This window comes from Lontra canadensis, unplaced genomic scaffold (genome assembly GCF_010015895.1).
Source record: "Lontra canadensis isolate GAN:19392208 unplaced genomic scaffold, GSC_riverotter_1.0 scaffold20, whole genome shotgun sequence".
Classification (NCBI taxonomy): domain Eukaryota; kingdom Metazoa; phylum Chordata; class Mammalia; order Carnivora; family Mustelidae; genus Lontra; species Lontra canadensis.
The window spans coordinates 15,247,403-15,271,885 of NW_022631014.1; the positions used below are offsets into that span (position 1 = coordinate 15,247,403).

A 24,483-nucleotide genomic window follows, 5' to 3' on the forward strand; every position below is an offset into this window, starting at 1 on the left:
AACGGCACCTTATTCAGAGGTTTGTCTGCCTCTTTCCTACTCCCACTGCCCCCCTCAACCCCCGCAAGCCTGGCTTCCTTTATTTGTCAAGCACAAAGCAGCAGAATCACCGCACTGTGAGATACTTCCCATGACCAGCCCCTCCCTCCCACCCACAAGAGAATGAGGCTGGGGTCAGGGAAAGAGGAGGCTTCGTGCTCCTAGCTGGCACCAAGATGAAGCTCTGTGAAACAAGGATGCGGCCAGCAGGGAACACAGTCATGGTCACCATGCCTTTCCCAGTTTGCTTTCCTTCTACATCTCACTGTTCTAACTAAAAGCTGTGATATGATCAAAGGAGAAGGAAACCAAATCCATCTATGTCACAGGAGTACCCGGGGCTTGGAAGTTTAGACCTAACCTGCTGGACAATGTCTAGCTTAGCTAAGAAGTGTATGCTTTCAACTAATTACATGTGAACTTATTTACTGGGAAATACCCTCTTGATTTTAATTATCCACAAAGAAAGAGCAAACAAATACAGTGGGAAAAATACTGCCAGAGTCATCTTTGTCATGCAGATCTTTGTCAAGGAGTCTGAGAAGTTCGCCTGCGCTTCACCTACTTAAACTCCTAGGGTAAGAGGAAGGGGCAAGAGTACTGACCTTAAACACCTAGCTCGGCTACTTCGGCTGACACCAACAAGCAGGTACCAGGATGCTTTAAATAGGGAAGGGAGACGCAGAGGGAAGACCCAGAATGGCTATCTACAATCCCAGCCAACGCTCTCCAGGGACCTCATCCCGGCACACTGACCTGAGCCACTGAAGATCAAGGATATGATGGGCTTCTAAGTGGGCCAACGGGAAAGGATGGTATGAAAACATGGCCCTGGCACAGTGCTGGTCTGGGTTCTCAACACCCTTTAGACCTGAACTGCTAGGACATGGCAAGTTTGGGGAACCTAAGTTTTAATTAGCACCTCTTAGGTGCCAGGCATAATCACATTTACTCTTGACAATTTTGTGTGGCAGATGTAAGCCTTAGTTCACAAGTCAGAGAAACGGGACTCAAAAGGGTCACTTCTCTTCTGCCACAGTTGGAGCTGCATTGAACCCAGTGCCAGGCAGACTTCTGTGTCAGCACTCCACCTCGTCAAATTAAACAAGGTAATACAAAAAAAATTGTGGAGGCAAGGAAAAAAGAAAATATTAGTTGTATATGAAATAGCTGAGAAGTCTGAGAACTACAAAACGGAGGAGAGGAATCTCTAGCATAAGGATGCATTACAGTCCATAGTGATACAACATGACTTCTTAACAGCAGTGATTTAACTTCCTGGTGAGAAGGGTACTGTAGATGAAACTGATCTAGCACACCTCAAGGGATTTTCTCTTCTTCTAGTAACACAAAAAATACTGCTAAGTCACAAGATTAAAAGGAAAAACAAAAGATGAATTGGTTGAAATAAATTTTTAAAAATCTTTCCCTGCAATATGCTTGGAAAATGAATCCAAAGACATATTCTTAGATGATCTAATGAAACATAAAGTCAAATACAGAAACCAGACGAAATAGAGATGATAAATTCCAATGAGCTTTAAGAGACAAAGGAGAAAAAAAGAAAAGAAAGGCAGAAAGTAAAATTGCAGAAATGAAAGATTTTATTGAAAGAAAAACAGACATAATTATGGATCAGGAAACAATCACCAAGCTCACAGCTGAATAAACAATTAAAAACAGAACAAGCCATCCCTTTTCTGAAATCTAATAAGGGTCTGAATTATACAATTAAAAAATAATTCTGAAGAAAGAATGTCAGCCCACCCTCTTCCTAGCTCTGGAGACTACAGGACCCAGCATGTCTTGGGTCTTTAGCAAGCACACCCTCATTTTACACCACACATTCTCAACAGGTTCTTACAGGATAAAAAGAATCCTACCCTCTTTAGGCAGAGAGCAAAGCTCTAACACAACAGTGTATCTGTGGTAGTGAATTGCAGGAATGAGTAACTATCGATTCTATGTCTAAAATGACTCCTTAAGAATATAGGTCTAACATGGGACATACGGCCTTACAGAAATTCTGATTTGACTCTGCATCAGAAATATAACACAGAATTCTAAAGTACCTTCTCACACTCACAGGGGTTTCCAAACTAAAGGTGTCAAAAATGAAAAATACAAACTCTCAGTGGCTCCTGAGAGGGTTAAGTGGGTAATTAGAGGGAAGACATTTTTATAACACCTGGAAGAAAAAGCAAAGAACAAAGGTGAATTTTTTCTAGGAGTTTAACCTTCTCGTGTCCCAATTTACTAAAAAGTAAATTGCCCCTGGGAAAGGCAGGCTTGAGGCGGTAAAGAGCTCGCTCACCTCCCTGACCACCCCCTTCTCGGCCCCCAGACTGTGGAGGTCTAGGCCTCTTGCTCAGAACCCACAGCACTGGAAGAAAGCCACACCCCCTTTGCTGGAAGATGGAAACAAAACATGAAAGCCAGTAATTGCAGATCGCTTTCAGGTGGTTCCTGAAAAAACAACTTCTAGCATGTGCTCTGAACCCCTCCCCGACACCAGCATTTCTGAGAGGGGACAGCAAGAACTCCCTGCGCTTCTCAGACTCCTGGCATGACCTAATGGACTTTCTAGTACGTCAGCAGTGCCTCTGCCTCTCAAAAAGATGCTAACTTCTAAGGTTCCAGGTGCACAACAAAGAGAACTAGGAAACTGGCCTGAAGGCTTCGTTCCTTTCCTTTGGCCTAACTGGAGGAGGTCAGAGTCGGCCCGTGGCCGTCGTGCACTCTCCCACATCTGCCCCGGGAGGTGGAGGCCCAGGCTGAGCGCCACCGTCAGAGGAACTCAAACCAGCAGCGGGGGAGGCTGTCCCGGAAGAAAAAGGAGTAGGCGTGACAGAGGCTGCCTGCTTGCCGGTGGTGGATCAGGGACCAGAGGCGGTCGCCAAGGAGGGCGGAGAGGGGCCGAGGCCCCCGGTGATCACCTTCCAGCGGCTTCACGATCTGGAGTTTCTCGGGCAGGTAGGAGCGGCTGCTGAAGGACATGCCCGAGAAGCCGGTGAGCTCGGAGAAGCGCGAGTGGGTGCCGAGCGACATGATGCTCTCCGTGGGCGTGAGGGAGCCGCTGAGCAGCTCGCCCTTCTCTGCTAGCTCCCTGAGCTTCCGCTCCTGCTCCTCCTCGAAGAACCTCCGCTCCGAGAGGTAGTTCTCCCGGCGGAGAGACAGCCGCCGCAGCGCCGTCTCCAGGTCGTGGGAGCCCGGAGTGCCCGGCGTCCCGGGCTTCTTGCTCCGCTCGTCGTTCCTGCGAGGAGGGAGATGGGGCTGAGAGAGGGCGGGCGCCATGCAGCGTAGAGTGCATGGCTCGAGACAGTCCTTACTGCTAGGTGGCCAGGGGTGCACGTGTTTCCTGGTGGCGCAAGATCTTTGCTAGGGAAGCCCACAAGGCAAGCAGCAGAAATCTAGGCAAAGCTGGGGAGGGAAATGCCTACGGGGGGGAACCTAGTTCCCTCTGTTGGGTGTTCTGCCCGGTGTGGGGAGAGCACTAAGGTGTAATGAAAATTCGCACAGACGATGTAAAAAACTCCATCCCTAGGTACAACCTCCCTCGTGAGCCCTCAGGAAGACGACTTCTTCAGGCCGAAGTCCTAGTTACCAGAAGGATCACTGGTTCTAGGGGCATTTCTCTTTGTTCTTGAACTGAAAGAGCTGTTCTGATCAAGCAGTTCCCCTTGTAGCCAAGAGGTCAGAAGAACCAATCTCTCTGTCACGGAAAAAGGGTGTACGACACAGCTGACGTCCCTGCACGCGCACAGCTATGGGTCTGCGGGGCTTTGGGACACTGAGGAGGCCCCACCCCAGCAACAGGGCTGGGATGTGTGCCTTTTGCAGCCAACTGGATTCTGGTCACAAGTCAGAGCCTGAGTCCTCCTCAGCCTTCCAAACACCCAAGCTACAGAGGGGTCCCTGAAACAAAGGTCTATTCTGTAGCCCAACAGGGAAAAGTGACAGAAAATAATCACTTATCCCCCCCTTCAGCATTTGATGGAAAGACAGACTTCCTGTTGTGCCTCCTTCCACTGGTGAAAGTACCAGAATCGAGAATGAGTGCACACTCAGAGGTCCTGGCAAAACAGATTACAGAACGAAAGGTCTATACTTGTCAGGCAATTCTTTACCGGCCTCTCTCTTCTGTGGGCCAAACCTATCCTCCGTCCACACCGCCTGTCTCCCAGACCCAAAGATTACAAACTCTCGGCTGGCTCACCCCAGGTCCTCGGACTCTGCTTCCAGGATGATGCTATTGGTCTTGTTGTCCAGGACAATGTTGCCAACGTCACTGCCATAGAAGCTGGACCGGGGGGTGCTGACGCAGCTGGAGAGGAGGGAGTTCACGGCTGAGGACTGGTTGGAGCCTGGGATGTTCATGGGGGATGGGGTCAGAGACCTCTGCTTGACGACCTGGTTGATGTTTCTCACCGTCTCAAAGACTCGCTTCTGGTGCCTGGGGGTGGCGGGGGGGAGGCGTGGAGAAGATGCACAACATCCATGAATAAACAAATGCAGGAATGACCGCGGAGTTCAACCTCCAGAAACTACCATCCGAGGGGCGAGAAAGGCAGCTGGCCCATGTGAGACCCCCCCCGCCCCAAGCAACCTACCATCCCCTGCCTTCCATGTGTTTCTTAAGCCTGTTGGCTGGAAAGCAAGAGACTCAGTGCCCACTGAATTCAGGGCTCTACTTCATGGCTGTGTCCCAGAGGTGATGCTAGCAAGGGGATATTGCTTTTTTCTCCCTTAGGCTTGACCCACAAGTACAAATACTTAAGTAGGGCTTTTGTCTCCTGGCTACTTTTCCTCCGTCATTATGGTGCCTAGAATGCAAGGTCCAAGAGAGCAGAGTTCACTGCTCAGCACATAACAGGCCTCCATAAATATCTGTAGAATGAGTATTTGTTGACTGTTTTATTTATATATATATATATATATATATATATATATATATATACATACATACACACACACACACACATATATATATACATATATATATGTGTGTGTGTATGTGTATATATATATATATATATATATATATAAAAGCCAGACAAAATCTTAAACTTCTACAATGAGATGATAAACACCACAGGAATCTTTTTTAGAAACTGCTGTTTCTAAGAGTAGAACCTCCTTTTGATGTTCATTTGTTTCCACCTCCCCACCCCACCTTTTTTTTAAGAAGGGGAGAGAGACAGAGAAAGAGAATCCCAAGCAGACTCCACGCCCAGTGCAGAGCCCAACATGGGGCTCCATCTCACGACCCTGAGATCATGACCTGAGCTATATCAAGAGTGGGATGCTTAACCGAGCCTCCCAGGCATCCCCTTATGTGTTCCTTTTACAGGAGACAAAGGTAGGCACATTGCTATAAAGGCCACATCTTTCAGGGATGCATAAGGCTTCACACATGCACAGAGGCTCGGGGACTCTGGTCACTCCCAGGATCCCATTTCAGTTCTGGCTGTGGGCTTTGAGTACAGAAAATACACAGTGAAATCAGATCCACATACATCTGAGGAAACACATCAGGGCCGGCCTAGCACAAGATCTCATGTCAGGGAGAGAGCCTGTAGGGGCCAGTATCGGTAAACATACCCAGAAAGGGCAGAAGCCTTGCATGCACCCCTCAAAGAGCCCTCTGTATCTCCTACAGCATGTGATCTCTTTTTCTAACGGACATTAAACATTTCCAAGTATTGTTTTTCACTGAACGGAAAGATAAAACCAAGGGGTGGTATCAAGACAGGGCTGTATTAACAGAGATGGGAAACACAGCTCTCCTTACTCAACTTTCTAGAAGTTAGTAGAAGAGCTTTAAAACCCAGGAAGAGAAGCTGGGGGATATATATGACTGTCTATGTGCTCTTATCTCCCTCAACCCGGACCCAAATCTGTGCAAGGACCACAGGGCCGGTGCCTGAAGCCCAGACGCTGCTGGTTTTGATGAGCACGGGGTGTGAGGTGGTCTCTGGAAAACTTAGAAGCAGGCCGTACGCGATGTCCGGAGACTCGGGCTCTTCCAGCTGCAGCTCCTTCCGCATTGTCCCCTCGATCTCCGCTGCCAAGGAGTCCTGAGAAAAGCCAGAGACACATGGAGTGAGCAGCAATTCAAGTCTCTGAAAGAGGCTCCCAGCTAGCTGGCCAGAGGAGTCTCAGGTGAGGTCTCAGAAGCCTGCAAACTGCCCTTCCGTGAGACTGTCGGCACTCATCACTGGGGGGATCCCTGAGTGAGCAAGCCCCATGGCGGGTTCCGAATGGAGCAGTCCCCAATGGGCACTGAGCGGACAGCTCCTATGCTCCCCTGCGGCTGAGGATCTGAGAGCAAACCCCGTGTTCCCTTGGCCACACCATGGAGCTGTGGCTCTGCCTACAAGGAGAGGCAGGGAATTTGTGGAGGAGGGGTCCTGAGTTGTGAGCACTGTCATGTGAACCTCTGCTCTTGTGCCCCCCGCTTCCCGTGCAAAGAAGGCTCCTCTCCCCACCAATGACCCAACGCCCACCCTCCTTTAGTGACCCGCTCCTACCTCGTTTCCACTACCAATCCTTCACTCCTCCCCCAAGAAAGACACCAAACACACGAAGTCCCGGCGAGTTCCCTGAACAGTGAGTTCACTTGGATCTTCCTCTAGCTAGGTTGTGGATTCTGTGGGTCAGGGGAAGGCCGGTCACAGATGGCTTCTCCCTTCTCAGATGGGCCAGGCCCCGAGCTGAGGCTCACTGATAAAGACTCCCTGATGAGCGGCCCCCATCCCTGAACACCCCACCACTCCTTACCACCCGAGGCAGAGACTCACAGGCAACCCCACACACCGGCACAGGTCGGTGCCAATAGGAGGACCAGGTGTGTGCAGAAAAGCACCCGCTGGTGTCTCAGACAAGGACACCACCTAGGACAGCCTGAAGGGAAGAGCTAACTCTTTGCTAACCGAAGACCTCCTAAGATAAGAGGAATGTTCTTTCTGCACCGTGCACTGTGAGAGCCACGGGCCGCAGGTGGCCATCGGGTGCTTGAAACATGACCAGTATCACTGGGAACCCGAATTCCCTGTGCTAATTCTAATGGATTTAACTTTACAGAGCCACTTGTGGCCAATGCCTTCCCAGCAGACAGAGCATGGGAACTCCCGAGCGCCCACCTCCACAGCCCCAAAGTCAAGGAGTGACGCTCCAGGCTGGAAGCTGGAACCTATTTATACATACATGATTTTATTTAGTAATTATTATGTACAGGTTGCAATTCAACATAACCCACTTCCCTGGGTGAGCTTTTTTAAAAGATTTTATTTACTTATTTGATAGAGATCACAAGTACGCAGAGAGGCAGGCAGAGAGAGAGGGGGAAGCAGGCTCCCCGCTGAACAGAGAGCCCAATGCGGGGCTTGATCCCAGGACCCTGAGATCATGACCTGAGCCGAAGGCAGAGGCTTTAACCCAGTGAGCCACCCAGGCGCCCCTGGGTGAGCTTCTTTAAAGCCAGTTTACATTTTTTTCCTCTCTTTAAGATTTTTATTTATTTATTTGAGAGAGAGAGAGAAACTGAGATAGTGAGAGAGCACAAGCAGGGAGGAGAGGGAGGAGCCCGATGCAGGGCTCGATTCCAGGACCCTGGGATCCTGACCTGAGCCGAAGGCAGAAGCTTAACTGACTGAGCCAGCCAGGAGCTCTGCAAGTTTCCTTTTCTTACTACTGTAATTCACCATATAGTTTGCATTCAGAGTGCATTTCCTCTGCACGAGGAAAGGACCTTCATACAACTTAGGAGAGATGACATACTAAACGACTAATTTCAAGGCCATGCCTGGAGGAAACTGCAAGCTGGTTCTGTGCCTTTTTTTGGCCCTGAGCCCCCTAGCAGTCTGGGTGGGGGAAGCCATGGACCCCTTCTCAGAACAATATCTTTAAGTGAATAAAGTAATTAAGACAAAAAGGAAGCCAGATATATTGAACTAGTCACTAGACTATTAATAACAACAATCATGATACAGTAACACACAGGACCTGGCTTCAGGCCTGGTAATTACTGCCACCTTGAAGTGGAGCTTAGCACGAACAGGACTTGGAGACATCATACAACAGACAGCAGCTGGGATCTCCACTGGTGACAAAGTCATGGGTGCTATTAACGCTGTGCCTTGGTGCCCGCCTTCATATAAGAAGGAAGCACTGTATACAATTAGGGATTAAGAGAAAAGATGTGCCCCTCCCTCAGGTTCATAGGCCTCCTGAGTCCTATCTGGGGATTCCCGACTGGGAGCTCCTGCCAAACGCAAGAGAGCTGGCAACGCACTCCTCGGGCAGAAACTGCTGCTCACGGTCTGATTCAGCAACTAGAGAGGCTGGGAGCAAGACTGGCAGATTTGGCCGTTCTGCTCCAGAAACACGGGCACAACACCACGGAGCACCGCAAATACCTTTAATACATCGTGCACTTTAGAAATAGCCGTCCTCAAAAGCGGAGGCCAGCTGTGCCAACGGCTCCAGGGAAAGACAAGCGAAAGCTCCACCTCAGCAAATACGAAAGCTGAGAATCTCTGCAGAAAAGCCCCAAACGCAGATTTTCAGTTTGACTTCACTATGTCACGGCTTTGTTTTAAAACAGGTCTGTCCCTGAGAGTGAGGAATGCGGTGGAGGGCCTCCTAAGTGTATGGAAATAAGATGCCCCCAGGAGGCCACCGCGCCAAGGTGGGAAGCCAAGAAGAAGGGAAACTGAGGCAGGGAGCACACACTGCTACGTAGGCCAGTCTGAGCTGAGTGTCGTCGGCTCCAGAAGGAGGAATCGGGGGCACCGAATGTTCTTTGCTGCCTTTCCTGGGATTCCTGGACCACCAGTCTGCCCCTTGGAAAGCTTTGTCATGTATCTCTCGTTTTGGTTTCATTAGATGTAGTCAAGCTGAGAGAGAAAGAGTGTGTGTGTTCTAGCCTGAATTTGATATATAAAAGGAAAGAAGCTCACAATTTAGGAAAAGTGGGCCAGACAACTAGGTGGGGAACAAGCAGTGTCAGTAACGAGGGTGGAGGGTGTACAGGGAAAGAGCCCTAAGGAAAGGCCAAATTCCAAAGGATTGAGTGTCACAAACATTGACACCGCCATCCACTCGTATTCATTTGGGAGTGTTTCTCTCAAAAGTTCTCGTCTCCTCAAAAAGACTGTGGTATTTCCTCAAACCACGAAACAGGACCTAAATATAAAAGGTCTTGGTCATTTGTTCTTTGGTCTGTTTGTCCACCCATCCAAATCTAGTAGCTACTAAGCACGTACAATCCCATAACACAAGCTCCGAGTAGATGGCAGAGTGCCCCAGAGAGGGACGGAGGAAAGGAGCAAAGAAGACATGGCCCCCGCCTTCGAGAGGCCTTAGTCTGACAGAAGAAGGTGCAGCGAGGAAGCTCACCAAGCATCATGGGGAAAGGCCAGCAGAGGAGGCCTGCCCAGTGCTGCTGAACCCCAGCAGGGAGGGGCTGACCTGGAAAATCCCCTTCTCAACCGTGTCTCCCTAAACCCCAAGCATGAAACAGATCAGGCCAGAGCTACAAAATCCGATTGCGGGGGGAAATCATTTTGTAGCAATGGAAACGCCCCTCCAGGTGGAGAGACAGACACTTTTTCAGGTCACAGACACTGAAAGCCCCCAAGAGGATGACCAGGAAGCCTAGAAAGAACCAGCAGAACTGCATGGGCAACTTAAGAAATCTGGAATGCACTGTGAGCCCCAAACAGCTCATATTCTAGTACGGTTAGAACAATAACAAGGTATGAATGAGATCTTCCAGACAGCGGAGGTTCCCATGAAATATATCCGTCACGGACACGAGGATAAAAAAAAAAAGGACCGAGTCAGAGAGTCTGCAAAGGAGGAGTGAGTCTGCCGGGAGCGGGCTCGCGAGCCCCAGCTGCAGATCTGATCTAAGCAGTATAAAGAGAAGCCCGCCCACCGCACCTCCCCTCCAGACCCGCCTCTCTGCCGGGGCCCCTGCGGCCCAGCAGGTGGGGAGCAGGGACCCAGAGCGGGCGCTCACCATGGGGAACAGCCCGAGTGCGTGGTAGCGCCGGGATGTGGTGTTGGGCACGGTCTTATTCCGGAGGTTCTTGAGCTCCTCCTGCGCCTCGTGAAGCATCTCCATGCACTCGGCGTACTTGTCCTCCAGCTCGCGCAGCTGCGGGCACCGGAAAGGCATGCAGGCTCAGCGCGGGGCCACCTAGGGCCTCCGGGCCGGACCCCGAAGGGCCCTGGAGGCTCAGTCCGGCTCCCACTGGGGGGCATGCTTCTAGCCTCCCGAGTCCTAATGCATGACCGAGATCACAGGCTTCCAGTGACGGGGTGTGTAAGTCACGGGGGTGAAAGGCATGGTACAGGAATCGTGCCAGTGGGACAGTAGGGGTGTCACGTGGTGACAGATGGGGCAACAGTGTGGTGACCACAGCGTAATGTACAGAGGTGTCCCACCACTACGCTGTACCCCTAAAACTCTTGGAACCTTGTGCCAATGAGACCCAATAAAAAATGGTTATTTTTTTCAAAGCCAACACCCTCATTTCCAGCCACATCTGTGAGTGCGCTCCTTTCCGTGGTGAGCTCCGGGCCATTTCTCTCACCGGACATCGAACAGGAGCGGGCTGTGCAAGGCCTGGCCTCCTGGGTGCTCGCCAGCAGTGATGGAGGTCAGCGGGAATTTACCAGTAAGAACGGCTTTCGATTCAGAGTAAGGACAGCTAGCGAGGTGGAGACGACCCACGGCCCGCCAGACGGAGGCTGAGCACCTTAACTGCGGGGGGGCTGGGCGGGGGGAGCCGCTCACCTCAGCCGTGAGCTGCCGCTGGGCATCCTTAGCAGCCCCCAGGTGCTGGACGAGCTCTTCATTTTCCACCGCGCACTGCAACAGGGCAAAGGCCCATCAACTTCTCCTCTAAGATACCTGGAAACGTCTGACTGCCTCTTATTACCTGGTCTGTTCCAATCCTATCACATTTCTACAGTGACACTTTTATGCCAGAGTCCCATTTTTTCTTTTCTCTAATTCTGAAGGCAGCCTTTCCTACATCCGTGTTCATGCTGGATGGCCCCCCATTCCCCCGCCACTATAGGCACAGCCCCTCCCCAGATGGGCTCCACCTTGAGCTTCTGGCAAAGGCCTGACGTGGGAAATGAAACTGTATTTGTTCTGTTCTTGCTGCTGCTCCAGCTTAAATCTATGGGGGATATGACCCTGCTGCGGGACACACCAGCGTGCACCGTGTAAAAACAAACCCTAGACTAAAAAATTCACGAGTTAAATTCTAGAACTCTGGATCTACGGTACTTTTCTTAATGAATTCTATTGATGTGCAGATTATTTTTAAGAGAGAGGTGGTTATAGGATGCCCTCCCCAGCTCAGGGTGACTAGTTCACTCTGCTGGACTTGCTAATAATTATGCCTTTTCTCCAAAGGGGCGGCATAGACACCTAAACTATGAGACCAAAGGCCTGGTCTTCAGGGGCCAGTGCCATCTGCGGCAGCCAGAGAAACAGAAGCCTTACAGCTTTTGCCTTCTTCTGCAAGTCGACTATCTGTGACAGCAGGTGTGTGATCTCCTCCTGCTGGCGGGCGGCATCCTCAGTCTTCTTGGCCAGCTCCTCTGAGATACTGGCGATCTGCACGTTGGCGTCCCCTTTCACCAAGAAATGACAACAAGAGAAAGTCAGACCCAGAGAGAATGGTTTCTTTGTGGTGTGCTCAAGAAAAGGCATCTTTGTTACCAGACAGGGGGAGGAGTGGAGAGGACAGTGAAGAAGGAACAGTGCCCGTTTTCCCGTACGGGATCAGTCTGTCATGAGAAAGAGGCGTGGGGACCCAGCCCTGCTGACCAAAGCCGCCTCCCTTCCCAGAGAAAGTCAGACAGGCTTGGGGAGTCAGCCAGGAGATGACTGCCCCACCACCCCATGCATCTGCCCGAATCCCCACGTTTGTGCATGAACGGGTCCACATCATTAACAGGAGCTCCCTGCTCCACCCTGTCCTAGAAGGAACTGCTACCGGCACAGTGTAATCCCCTGGAGTGTTTTCAACCCATATTCAGAGTCATAACTCATTTTACTAGATTAGAACACGGGGTGTGTTTCATTTGCTGAAACTCAAAATACTGTTTGCCCTTTTGTCTTAACTTGTAAACTTAACGGTGGAGAGGGCGGGGGGAAGTACTTATTTGCAAAATGGAGAACTCTGGCCTCACCTTTCACCCATCAGTTATGAGAACCATAACTGGTTAGTGTTTGCACATCGGCAGGAGAACTCTGTAACTGGGCTTAACTTAGACTTCACATAACTCCAGTGTTCCAGTAGAAAGCTGGTATCAAACATCGTCTCAGGGAGAAATTAGGACAGGGTAAGACTGACAATCCAGTACCCAATTTCTTATGAATCAGAGTGAGGGGTGCCATGCAAGACAGGGGGGCGGGGAGAGTGTCTCATCCCAATGATGGCAGTTACAGAAAGTAAAAAGAGGGGGTGGGGATGGAGCAAGAGGACCAGGCCATACTCAGTTCCTTCACGCAGTCGTTGACCAGCTGCTGTTCCTTCTCTTCGTAGGTGATGGTCTCCGTCTTCAGCTGGCAGGCCTATGGGTAAGGCTCGGGTCAGAGACCCACAGTCACACCTGGACCGGTGGGGTGGGCAAGGCTAGGGCAAGGAGCAAGGACTAACCTGGGTCTGGAAGGCTTCCCTTCACCCTCTCCCCACCTGCCATCCATGACACCCTCAAATACAGACAGTCCATCAGAATGCCCTGCTCAGTTAAGGAATCTCGGACCCTCAAAGCTGAAGAGCTGAAAACGGTGTACCACCAGAGGGCACCACACAAAGCGATATGCAGTCCGCAAGTGGCTCCCTTGTGTCTGTTCATTTGCATCAGTCCCCGCTCACAGACACAGACCGAAGGTGTCTAGGACTCAGCTCTGCCTATCGTCTACGGATGACCACAAGAATGGCTAACTCTTATCATGTACCTGCTTTATGCAAGGCACTGTCCTATGAGGCCTGAGTTGGAGTTAAATCTACTGTATTTAGCTAAGTTAAAACACCCTATGATACGAAAGCACTGAAATTCAGAGACCCAGGAGCTACCCCAGGACTCTGGATAGCCTGCTCCCAGCTGACAAGGTGAGAAAGTAGAGATCCAAAGGTCTGAAGAAAATATCCCAGGTGGAGAGGAGCTATCTCTGAGCCCTCAGGACCGGGCCCCAAGGAGACACTACACTCCTGGAAACCGAGGTAGAATGGGTAGGCAGCTGGGATCAGATTCCCTCCACCTGCTTTAGGGGAACACTGACAGAGGGACAGATTACCATGCACCAAGGCCTGGGGCGTTCACATGGGACAGGCACTGGCTATTATTCTGGGCAATAGCCCTGGCTTGGCCCCTGGTTATCAGAGAACGCTTGGACAACCCTCTTGGTCACTCTGGGTTTGTGTCTCCCACTAGAAAATAAGGACTAGATGATCTATGGTGTAAGGAAACAGGACCCTTTCCTCATGCATAGCCCTCGTAAGCTCAGACATGAGGCTCTTTTCAACAGGTGGGCAAGTTCAAGGTGGTCTGTCCTACTGCAGGGGTTTCAGGGAACCCTGGGCCAGCTGAGGTGGGCATACAAGCCAAACTTGACAAAGCATACCTCTGGCTAGAGAACATAAACTCACTGATAATTAAGACAAAAAGTATTAAACTTGCACACATTGGTGTTTTTAGGTAGAGGCCATGGGTGAAGGGAAGTAGCAGGTTCAGAGTCACAAAGTCTTACAAATCCAGCCTTTGTCATTCCCTAACTTGCACCACGTTGGCAAATCAAACACCTAGGAGCCTGGGTCCCAGCTTTCTCACTGTAAATGAGAAGCAAAATAACCAGCTTCTAGCCCTGCGGCGAAACTTGGAAAAAACAAAAACAAAAACAAAACACAACTGCTGTGAAACTTGAGGAAAAAAAAAAAAAACCTGAAAAACAAAAAACAAAATACAGGCAAAGTGCACAGCGACCAGCTAGTGAGAAACACTCAAAAGCATGAGTCCCTATGTGGTCCCAGCTCTACCTTTTTATGTTAATTGTCTAAGAAATCTGTCTCCAAGTTCTCACGTACTATATTCCCTTAGAGCATATGTGACCTGCGGCAACAAGCCTCAGTGTCATCTCCATGGCAGAGCTAGAGGACGCCATGAAGAGACACCACCGACGGAGCCTGCCCTAACTGGAGGAGGAGGGGCTTGGCACTCTTGCCCACCCGCACGGAGAATCCCCAAGCCCTCGGTCCCCTGGACAGGTACGTGCTCCCCAAAAGCCAATGCCCAGCTCAGAGGAGGCATGCCAGCCAGGCTCAGGGTGCTGCAGTGAGTGGAGCTCAGGTGGCTCTCTCACAGATGGTCACCCTTGAGAACAGCGCTGTAAGCACAGCTCCTCCTGCCAGATAAGGCAAAGGGGGCCACCACCCTCCAGAGGGAACAAGGGCAGGGAGTGCACTTGACCTCTGATCGAAGTACGACGTTCTCCTCTTCGAGGTCCTTCAGCTTCTTCTGAAGAGAATCTAGATGGAAGTAATTCTGGACGGAGGAGGATGACTCATTCCTCTTCAACCTGGGGGAGAAAGTGCAACTTCGCTCCAGAGAGAGAGACTGGCTCCCTGCACCTGGCCAAGTACCGTTTCCGGTGGGGAGAGGGGTGACCATGAACCATGCAGGGGTGACGGTGGCCCCCTGCTGCCACATAGACTCACCGGCACTCAGAACCCCCATCCCCACCCTCTGGCCACCGTGTGCAGCTGCCACATGGCCTCACAACTCAGCAGAATCGACTATTTGAAGCTGACACACAATTCCGGATGCCTAGAAGTCTATTTCATATTTACATTGCAATTCTGTGTGTCTAGTCCTAAGTACTCTACAGGTATGAAGCCAATTAATGCTCATAACCCTCTGAACCAAGTACTATCAGGATTCCCATTTAACAAAGAGGAAACAGGCACAGAGCAGTTAAGTAACTTAGCCAAGAGCACACAGCTGGGAAACCACAGAGCCAAGGTCTGAACTGAGACCACTGGGCTCTAGAGTTCATGCTCCTGATGTAAGGTTCTGAGGACTCTCTGAGATGTCTCCACACCTTCTGTCCCAGGGGCTCACCGTGGCATCTCTGGCTCCAGAACCCGTCCTATCCTCTACCTAACTGCAGGGCCCACCTGTTACCCATGACCAGGCCGGATCAATCTAAATTGACAAATAACCCTGTCTCTTTCCACGTCCTGCTGAAATCATCCAATCTGTTGGAGGCACATGGAGATGCTTGGTCTGGGGAAGGCCGGGAGCAGTGGACCTGAGCCACTGGGGAAGTGACCCTGCCAAGGCACTGCCAAGGACACAGGTGACAGCCAGCTGCCTGCACCGCGGCCCCAGAGACACGGCCCTCTGTGACTTACGGGGTGGAGCACACGGACTCGGGCTCGCTCTCCTCCGCAGCGCTGGTGTAGAACTGAAGCAGCTCATCCTTCATGGACAGCTCATGCCGGAGCTGAGACACCTGCACAGACACAGCGGGGCCGGGGTGGGCGGGGAGGAGAGGGGGATAGCATTCAGCTCTGAGCACCACAGAGCCCCCGCCATGTCCAGACACTTGCTGCTGGGTGACAACGTCTGTTTAATTCCTCACCCAAAGTGAAGGCGGGTCATCGATTTTGGGCTTCTCAAGGAAGAGAGGTTGCATTTGATCCCACTGAAGAAGAATACAGTCACCGTGTTTTGACAGAAAACCCTCTGCCTAAGTTTATGGTTTTTACTTTGGTTCAGAGAGGAGGTGAGAGGAGACTAGAAGGCTCTGGAATGAGGTTTGGGGGTGGGGGACAAGACAGCATATGGGCTTTGCAAGTAGCCAGATGACCAGCCGGGCAAATGGCCAGAGAAAGAGATCGTGTTACCAAGCGAAAGAAGAGGCCATTCACTTCTGCTGAAATGCAACGCCACCCTGGACTGGGCCCCTGGCGACGCCAGCTCTGGGTGGGCAGCTACGAGCAGCTTGCCCACCCTCGCTGTCATACTTGGGACACTCACAGCTCCACCCTGTGACTGCCGCACTCTCACAGGGCTTGCGGCCAAGCCTGGCCAGACCTTGCTCTGTACTCAGTGACCACAAGACAGTAATTTCAGACACAGGGAGAAAGGAGGCAGCCATCAGGAAGTGGCCATACTGATAACTAGGACAGGTTTTGCAAGTCACCTAATTTATACTTAACATCTTAAGCAAAAAAACCTGTGCCAAAAAAGTTTTCACTTCTGATTCGCAGGGAACCGGTGCTGTAAGCGAGAATTACAATCTGGTTGGCATTCTTTCTGGTTTCTAATTTGATTTGGGGCCTACAGTTGTTCCCAGCTTTCCTACCCAACACAGTGGGTATTTATGACTTCCACAGAGAAGCAAATTCTATGTGCACGAAAGCTTTAGTTCTAACATCTACATTGACAATTTAATGATGTGCCAAAGGGGAACATATTACAGCTTCCAAACTCAAAGCTTTTCCAAGGAAAAAGACACTTTTCCACTTCCAAATAGGTGGGTACTTTCTGTGTGACGTGAGGGAACCCCCGGCAAGGGCAGTCATGTGGAGGAACAGCACACGAGGGACAGTGGGCGACCATGTGTTGGTCCCCTGAGTGGCAGGTCCTCTGCTCCCTAATGCCTGCGAGAAGGGGAGGTCAGGCCATGATGCTGGGTGCCAGGAAAGCAGGGGGCAACTTGACTTCTCCAAACATGACCATATCCTACCCTAACATCTTTCAGAGGAAGCCGCCCAGGGTGAAAACTTTTCTCAGATATTGGCAAGTCTGTTTCATCAATATTAAAACCATTACCAAACCCAGGCAATAATAGGTGGGAACAGCTTCCATGAGGACAAGGTCTAAATAAATCTAAAAGACATGAGTCCGGGCATCCCCTCCCACTTAGAAGGTTTCTGACAGAAAATAAGCAAAACCAGGAGAAGAAGAAGGTCAAGTGAAAGTCCTCACAGCTAAAATCTGCAGTTGAAAGAACAGGATGATGGGGAAGAAGTAGGGCTCAGCTCTAATTCCTAAGCCTGTTCCAGCCACCCTGCCCGACTCGGCAGAGCCTCCCTTGTCCTACCCACACCACAACCTTCCAGAAAACTAGTGCTGCTCCTCCGAAACCCCAGACCTGTAAGATAACCCTAAAGCATTCAGCACCCCAGCCCTGACCACTGATGCCCTTCAGCCAAGGTTTGGATCATGAAAATGACAGGGTTCCTACCGTGACTACAATAGCCTATTTTTTTTCATTTTGTTTTACAAACACAAAATCGTATTGGAATGAAGAATGTGCCGTCGCTGCCCTACTCTGCAGCACGGGCTAGCCTCTTCCCGACAGGGCTCCCCTATGGCCTGCCTGTGCCCACCTGCCCCAGGAACCCCCGCTCACCGCCGTCTTAGCCTGCGTGCACTCCTCACGGGCTAAGTGTACTTCCCAGCCTGTGTGAGGACCTGGACTCTCAGGGCACGGGGACAGGTGCTGCCCCCGCACAGCCAGGCCTGTTGGTACTGGCTACTCTGGCCCTAGTGAGCAGGTGAAGGTTATTCCTACCCCAGCTGGCGCTGTCCACACTGTCTGAAGCAGGTCATGAACAGAAGCAGCAGCAGGAAGGCAGCCTTCTGCCTGCAGGAGGCCACCCCGGAATAGATAGCTCTGGAGCCTGAGCCCAAGCCCACTGGCCCCTAGCCCTTGGCACCAGCTCACCTCCTCCCTGATGTGTTCCACCTGCTCCTCCAACAGCTCGTTCCTCTCCGTTAGTGTCTTGTTCTTCTTCAACAACGACTGGCCGATCCGAGCAGCCAGTTCCAAATCCCGCTCTTTCTATGAAAGGCAAAGGTGAGAACAGATGTTCAGAACACCTGTGCTTCCCAAAGGAGCCCAGGGCGCTCATCGTCAACTGAGGAAAACAGGACATTTCAAACTAACAAAGGTATTAATAACTCACCATCCACGTACCCACACTTGATACCTGTTCAAAGAAGGGGACGCTCTGCCTACAGAAGGTGTCAGAGCTATGCAGACCTCGGGCAATGGGAGACACCCAAGGACTATAAGTCTCTGTTCCTATGAGAGAAACGCGCTTCCAAAAACATTTCTCTGCAGCGGCTTTGGGTGTCTGTGAAATCACATGACAATCTGTCCGCCTGAGGGCTGGGCTACTGTACCCTTACGGCCCAGAGCATGGAAATACTCTGTAGCTGCCTGATGGGTGAATGAATGAGCACAGGAATCCCATGGTGCTCTTGCAATAAAGCAAAGAGCTGATGCAGGGAGGCAGGCTCCTTAGAACATATGAAAGTGGAATTTACAGAGCTATTTGTCTTTACTTCATATGAAACAGAAATGGCCAAAGTTACTCTGAAATCCAACAGCACGTTTCTTTTACTTAATGGAGGGTACTTAGGTTGATCTTTTATTATTTATGTATTTATTTGAGAGAGAGAGAGCATGCCTGCACAAGAGGGAGGATCCAAGGGAGGGAGAAAGAGAGAATCTTGACGCAGACTCTCCCCTGAGCATAAAGCCCGACGCAGGGATAGATTCGGGGACCCTGAGATCAGGACCTGATCCGTGGGAGAAGCCTGCAACTTCTGACCTCAGGGTTGGGGATTTGAGACCCCCGTTGTGTGTAGAGATTATTAAAAAAACAAACTTTTAAAAAACTTCTAAAAATACTTTCAAAATGGAGGGGCGCTTGGGTGGCTCAGTCATTAAGTGTCTGCCTTCAGCTCAGGTCATGATCCCAGGGTCCTGGGACTAAGTCCCGTATCAGGCTCCCTGCTCAGCAGGAAGCCTGCTTCTCCCTCTCCCACTCCCCCTGCTTGTGTTCCCTCTCTTGCTGTCTCTCTATCAAATAAATAAATAAAATCTTAAAAAAAAATACTTTCAAAATGGAGATAGTGCATAAAATCTTGCCTTACCTCAGGGACAAAGACTGTGTTAAGGACACAGAAGTTTTTTTATTTCAGCTGATGATACCACTTATGCCTCAGAACAGTACACCAAGGAAGATCTTTATTTATTTGATAGAGATCACAAGCAGGCAGAGAGGCAGGCAGAGAGAGGAGGAAGCAGGTTCCCTGCTGAGCAGAGAGCCCGATGTGGGGCTTGATCCCAGGACCATGAGATCATGACCTGAGCCGAAGGCAGATGCTTAACCCACTGAGCCACCCAGGCACCTACACCGAGGAAGATCTTTAGTGGCATATAAAGGTACAGCTGTGGGGCACCTTAGTGGCTCAGTCGGTGGGGCAGCCGAATCTTGACTTCGGGTAAGGTCATGATCTTAGGGCTGTGAGATCAAGCCCCCGTGTCAGGGTCTGTGCTCAGCCAGGAGTCTGCTTGAGATTCTCTCCCTCTGCCCTTCCCCCTGCTTCTGTGCTCTCTCTAAAATAGACAAATCTTTAAATAAATAAATACATACATAAATACATACATACATATATATATACATACACATATGGGAGGAAAGATGTTTCCTGACAGTGCAGACAGCAGGACAGACGCCATCACCGAAGGCTGACTCCTCTGTGCTGAGACACTGTTTGCCACTGTGGTTAGGTTCAACTTGCTCCCTTGTGGGTAGGATTAGCAAGGGGAGGGGAGCTCTGGGAAACTAAATCATTTATGAAGCTTGTGCTAATTTCATACAGCTGGTGTAAAAAGAAGAGGAATGGGAATGTGGAGTTTAGAGAAGGAGAAAAGCTGGGCAGGAGAAGCAGATGCCTGGGTGGCTCAGTCAGTTAAGCATCTGCCTTCAGGTCATGATCCCACGGTTCTGGGATCAAATCCTCCACCAGACTCTTGCTCAGCAGGGTAACTGCTTCTCCCTCTCCCTCCGCTTGTGCGTGTGTGTGTCTGTTTGTGCACACGCACACATTCTCTCTCTCTGACAAATAAATAAATAGAACTTAAAAAAAAAAAAAAAGCGAGGGAGGAGCCTTAGCTTCTAACCAGCTACTAACTAACCATATGACCTTGGGCCAATGGCTTCCATTTAACAAGGATCAGGTACACTCTAGGTCAGCTTTTTCCAAACATACATTATAAACCATGAGTAGGTTGAGAATCATTTTTGTAATGGCAACTGATAATTTGTTTTAAATGAAATTCAACAGCACAAGATTGAAATACCAAAGTGCATTCCACATAACGAGGGTATTTCATGTTTATGCTTTCGCTTGTCATATACTCATTTATGGGAGTACTGAGTCGCAACCTGAGATGTGTTTCTTACAGTGGATATTGGTCAAAAGTTTACCTGCTCCGGGGGAACACTGCTCTTCCACAGCGGTGAGATCGGGCTCTGGCTGAACATCCCTGGAACCCAGTTCCCTCCTCTGTTAGGTGGGGAGGGGGTGTGGGGCAGACTGGCTGTTAGCTACCCTTGAAAAAATCTCCTAGCATTATGATTCAGACTTGTACGATATGAAGAAAACAAAAGCACTTTGTATTTCTAACTTTTATATGCCCCCTGAATAATTCTGTGCATGAGCAGCACACGTTCCCCCTTGCTTATCACAGGGATTTCACTGACATAGGAGCCAAGCAATGGAGGTTGAAGTGCCATTTGGGAAGAGTCTAGATGCGATTTGGCACTCTCTCTCGCACAGATGATGGCCACTCCCCCCTCCATTTCCCACAGTCTGGAAACCTGTCACTGCTGTGACCGTAGCTCCAGAAGCCAGCCAGGTGCCACATCACAGGGCCCACAAATACCTCCACCTTATCCCCGCAATCTGAGCCTACCAAGGCACAAGGGGGACCAGGGACTCTAGCCAATGAACCGAGATTTTCCTTTCTGTGAACTCATCTGTGCTTGCCACAGAGTCTTCCAAGGACGGTCCTCTGCTCAGTGGCCCTTCATCACTTCGGAGACTCAACCTAAGTGTTTATGGGTACGTGGAGGAAATGACCCAAAGGAATGGTGGGAGGGAACCTACCTCTCCAGGCTGACTCAAAACCAGCATCTTGTGCAAATGGTTTGGGCTGGCTCTCGCTCACTTAAAAAGGCAACACCAGTGTCAATTTCTCTTTGGAAGCGTGGTCTCCACGCATCTAACTCAAGCCCACTGAATCTACCAGAATAAATTCTCAGACTGAAAACCCAGGAAGCACTTAAGGCCAGAGGCTTCACTGCCTCCCTGGTCTACGCTGCCACCATGCATGGGTCGTGGGAAGTTCGGACAAGCGCAGACATTCCGCATGTCTTGGCCACAGTCTGCATGCAAACCCCATGGCAAACAAATCAAGCAAAAACTACAGTTACGAAAGCCCGCTGGGTAAGGCCAGCTGGAGCACCCGAAGGATGGTGAGGGCTTCCCATGGCACACAAAGGCCAGAGCCCAAGAGCAACGGGCAGGGGAAGAAAAACAAATGGGCTGTGCACTCAGTGAAGCCCCTCGCCCTCCCCATGACACCCAAAACCTCAGACCTGGGGCTCTCCTCACGGTCCCTGCCCCACAGTGGGGCAGCTTTCACCCCATCTACACCAAAAATTGAATCTTTATAGTAACAGAAACATAAACTCTCTGTGGGGGGTAAAAAAAAAGGACAAGAAGTTATAGTAAAACTATTTATGGATGAAATGAAAAAAATTAAACAAGCTCTGTGGTGTCTAAAAGTCATCTAAGGGGAGTACCTAGCTGGCTCAGGTGGTAGAGCATAAGACTCTTGCTCTCAGGCCTGTGGGTTCGAGCCCCACGCTGGGTGTGGAGATGACTTAAAAGTTACCTAAAAATAGTTCATTTAGAAGTTACAGTAACTAAAAACTTAGTGAAGTAGCTCTGGTTTTTCTTTACTAAGAGGACAGACTGGTTGGTTTCTCCTGAACGATGCCAGAAATGAAACATTCACATTTATTACACAACCAGCCAAAATATGGTAAATGTTTATAGCTAAAAACAGGAAAGCAGCTAGGAAGTGACCAGTGGGTTAAACTACAGTGAGCATGAGAGATTACAAATAAAGAATTTAGGCCTTTGGAAATTAACTATTAAAAGAGCAGGGTTCCCTCGTTCAGCTGGGAAATGCAGCCAGGTGGAGGAGCTCATTCCTAGGGCTCGCTTGCTCTGCCTGCCCCTGCTTTGCTTAAAGAGACAGTGACCTGGCTCAGCCCCTTCTGCCTGTGGCACCCCTGCTGTCTGACAACAGCCCTCAGAGATGGAGAGCAGCAAGCCTCCCACACATGGCGGCTGACTCATCTCATTCACCAATCTCAGCATCAAAAGCATGACTAAGGGGCCCTCAGAACAACCCCCTCCAAATGAGGGGGAGAGAGTAGCAGAGTAGCGGGAGGCAAGCTCTGCCCAAAGGTAAATCCAAAGGCAGGAAGCCAAGGAGAGCTGCTGCGGAATCCTCTTCCCCTTAGAGGCAGAAACAAAAGCTCCCCACCCGCCACGGGCTGCGCTTTGGCATCCTGTGTGTAGTACGTGTACACACACACACACACACACACACACACACACACACTCTCTCTCTCTCTCTCTCTCTCTCTCTCTCTCTCTCCCCCCCCCCACCCCCTGACCCTGCCTGCATGTGGCTGGCCTGCGAACCAAAGCAAATGATCAGAGGAAGCGGAACCAAAGCCAAGCCAAGCAGAACACAGCCCAGTACCACGGTCCGGTGACCAACGCAGTTCACCTTTCACCGGGGAACAGCCTAGTTCCGAAGAAAGGCAGTGACTCAGAGGTGGTTCTTATCAGGATGAGGAGAAGAATGGCATTATAAATGAGACACACATACATACAGACCATGCCAGAATGAGCTGCTAAAAACAGAACCCAGAGGGCACAAAGCCACCCAAAGAAAGCGCCCCACAAATATTCTTCTTGACAGCTCAGGTTTTTTGGATTTTTTCTGTTTTGTTTTATTTTGTTTTGTTTTTTTAAAGAGCACAGCCTGCCATCTGGGGAGTGACCCTGGCTGAGCAGATGAGCTGGGGGGACGGGGAACTAGACACCCAGGCTCTGCATGAAGGGCTGCAGGCCCGGCTCCTTTGGGAGCAATCCTCAGACGTCCGAGCAGAGACGGGGCTCCGCACCACCAGTGCCAGCTCAGCAGGGACCAAGCACGGTAGGCGGCGGACACTCACAGAGTAAGCATCCCATAAAAAATATGACCCTGTTTGTGTTTTTATAAAAAGTCCCACTGGCAGCCAATGGACTATACTCCCCACAAAATGAATAGGGCAGTCAACGCTCAAGCCAAAAGCATGAGTCCCAGGTGCTGCAGTTAGCAGCCTGGGGTGCACAGCAGCTGTGTGGCCCTGGGCTGCTTCTGTCCTCTGATTCGGGTCCCTTCACCCAAACCAGGGGCACCCGTGGCGGAAAGCTACCGCAGAACTGACAAGACGCAGTTCTCAGAAAGAATTCACCCTTGATAACAAGCATGACAACAGCAGCAGACACTTGCAAACGGTCTATCATTTCCAAGGTTATAAGGGAAGAGACCTCCCCACACACCCAGCGCCCCTGTCCTGGATGGTCCCCACCTTGGAAAAGCTTCCAGCTAATCTGGCTAGGAGAACAGGACAAAGGGAATTGCAGGATGACTGCCATGCTCAGGGCTCACGGGGGTACAGAACCCCTGGAGCCGTGGTGACAAACATCTCTGAAGGTCCCCATGAGCCCTGCCACACAACACTCAAGGCCAGGAAAGGATGGGGGAGGTCCCTGGTGACAAGCTGGAGGGGGTTTCAGAACGGAATCTGTGTGTAGCTTTGGTTGCCACAGTGAGGACTTCTAAGTGTCTATAAGTATGCGGGGGGGGGGGGGGGGGGCAAAGAGGTCACATGGGCTTGGGATGCAGGCGGCTACAGAGAGAAAAAGAAACCTCCCTCCTGAGGCTCTGTGGGCTGGAGGAGTGGAGTGGGCTTGGAATAAAAAGAACGGTCCAGACAGAGCCTCCTCAGAAGATCTGACAGCTAACAGTGTGGACTGAGGAGTAGATGCTGGAAATACCAGGGTACCCAAACAGCATGGCACTGTTGGGGGGAAAGGACCAGTGGGAAGGGGTCTGTGACGAACCATTTTCAGAAGTCATTGATGCTGGGCACCTGGGTGGCTCAGTGGGTTAAGCCCCTGCCTTTGGCTCAGATCATGATCTCAGGGTCCGGGGATCGAGCCCTGCATCTGGCTCTCTGCTCAGCAGGGAGTCTGCTTCTCTCTCTCTCTCTCTCTCTCTCAGCCTCTCTGCCTACTTGTGATCTTTCTCTGTCAAATAAATAAATAAAATCTTAAAAAAAAAAAAAAAGTCGTCATTGGTGCCAACCAAGAGTCTCCCAAGTGCCTAATGCCAGCCACCATAATGGCAGCAACTGGAGTACCACCAGAAGGCCTCGCAATGGCCCTGTCTCATGGCCAAAAACGTAACATCACTTATTT

The 24,483-nt window shown here is 50.5% G+C and overlaps 1 protein-coding gene across 13 annotated transcripts in view; it reads right to left on the reverse strand.

Annotated features, from left to right (window-relative positions):
* The window catches only part of TRAK1 (trafficking kinesin protein 1), a 117,384-nt gene that overhangs the window by 16,832 nt on the left and 76,069 nt on the right, over positions 1-24,483 (reverse strand). For all 13 annotated transcript variants that reach the window (XR_004383092.1, XM_032861101.1, XM_032861094.1 and 10 more), the window contains 10 exons: positions 17,804-17,920; positions 15,480-15,580; positions 14,536-14,644; positions 12,562-12,640; positions 11,564-11,694; positions 10,844-10,918; positions 10,064-10,201; positions 6,040-6,116; positions 4,256-4,492; positions 2,976-3,292 (listed from right to left, as the gene is read on the reverse strand). Coding sequence is in view for 12 of the 13 variants with exons in the window: in XM_032861101.1 (XP_032716992.1) it covers positions 2,976-3,292; positions 4,256-4,492; positions 6,040-6,116; positions 10,064-10,201; positions 10,844-10,918; positions 11,564-11,694; positions 12,562-12,640; positions 14,536-14,644; positions 15,480-15,580; positions 17,804-17,920 (1,381 nt within the window). In the remaining variant the exon portion in view is untranslated. The remainder of the gene's footprint in view (positions 1-2,975; positions 3,293-4,255; positions 4,493-6,039; positions 6,117-10,063; positions 10,202-10,843; positions 10,919-11,563; positions 11,695-12,561; positions 12,641-14,535; positions 14,645-15,479; positions 15,581-17,803; positions 17,921-24,483) is intronic.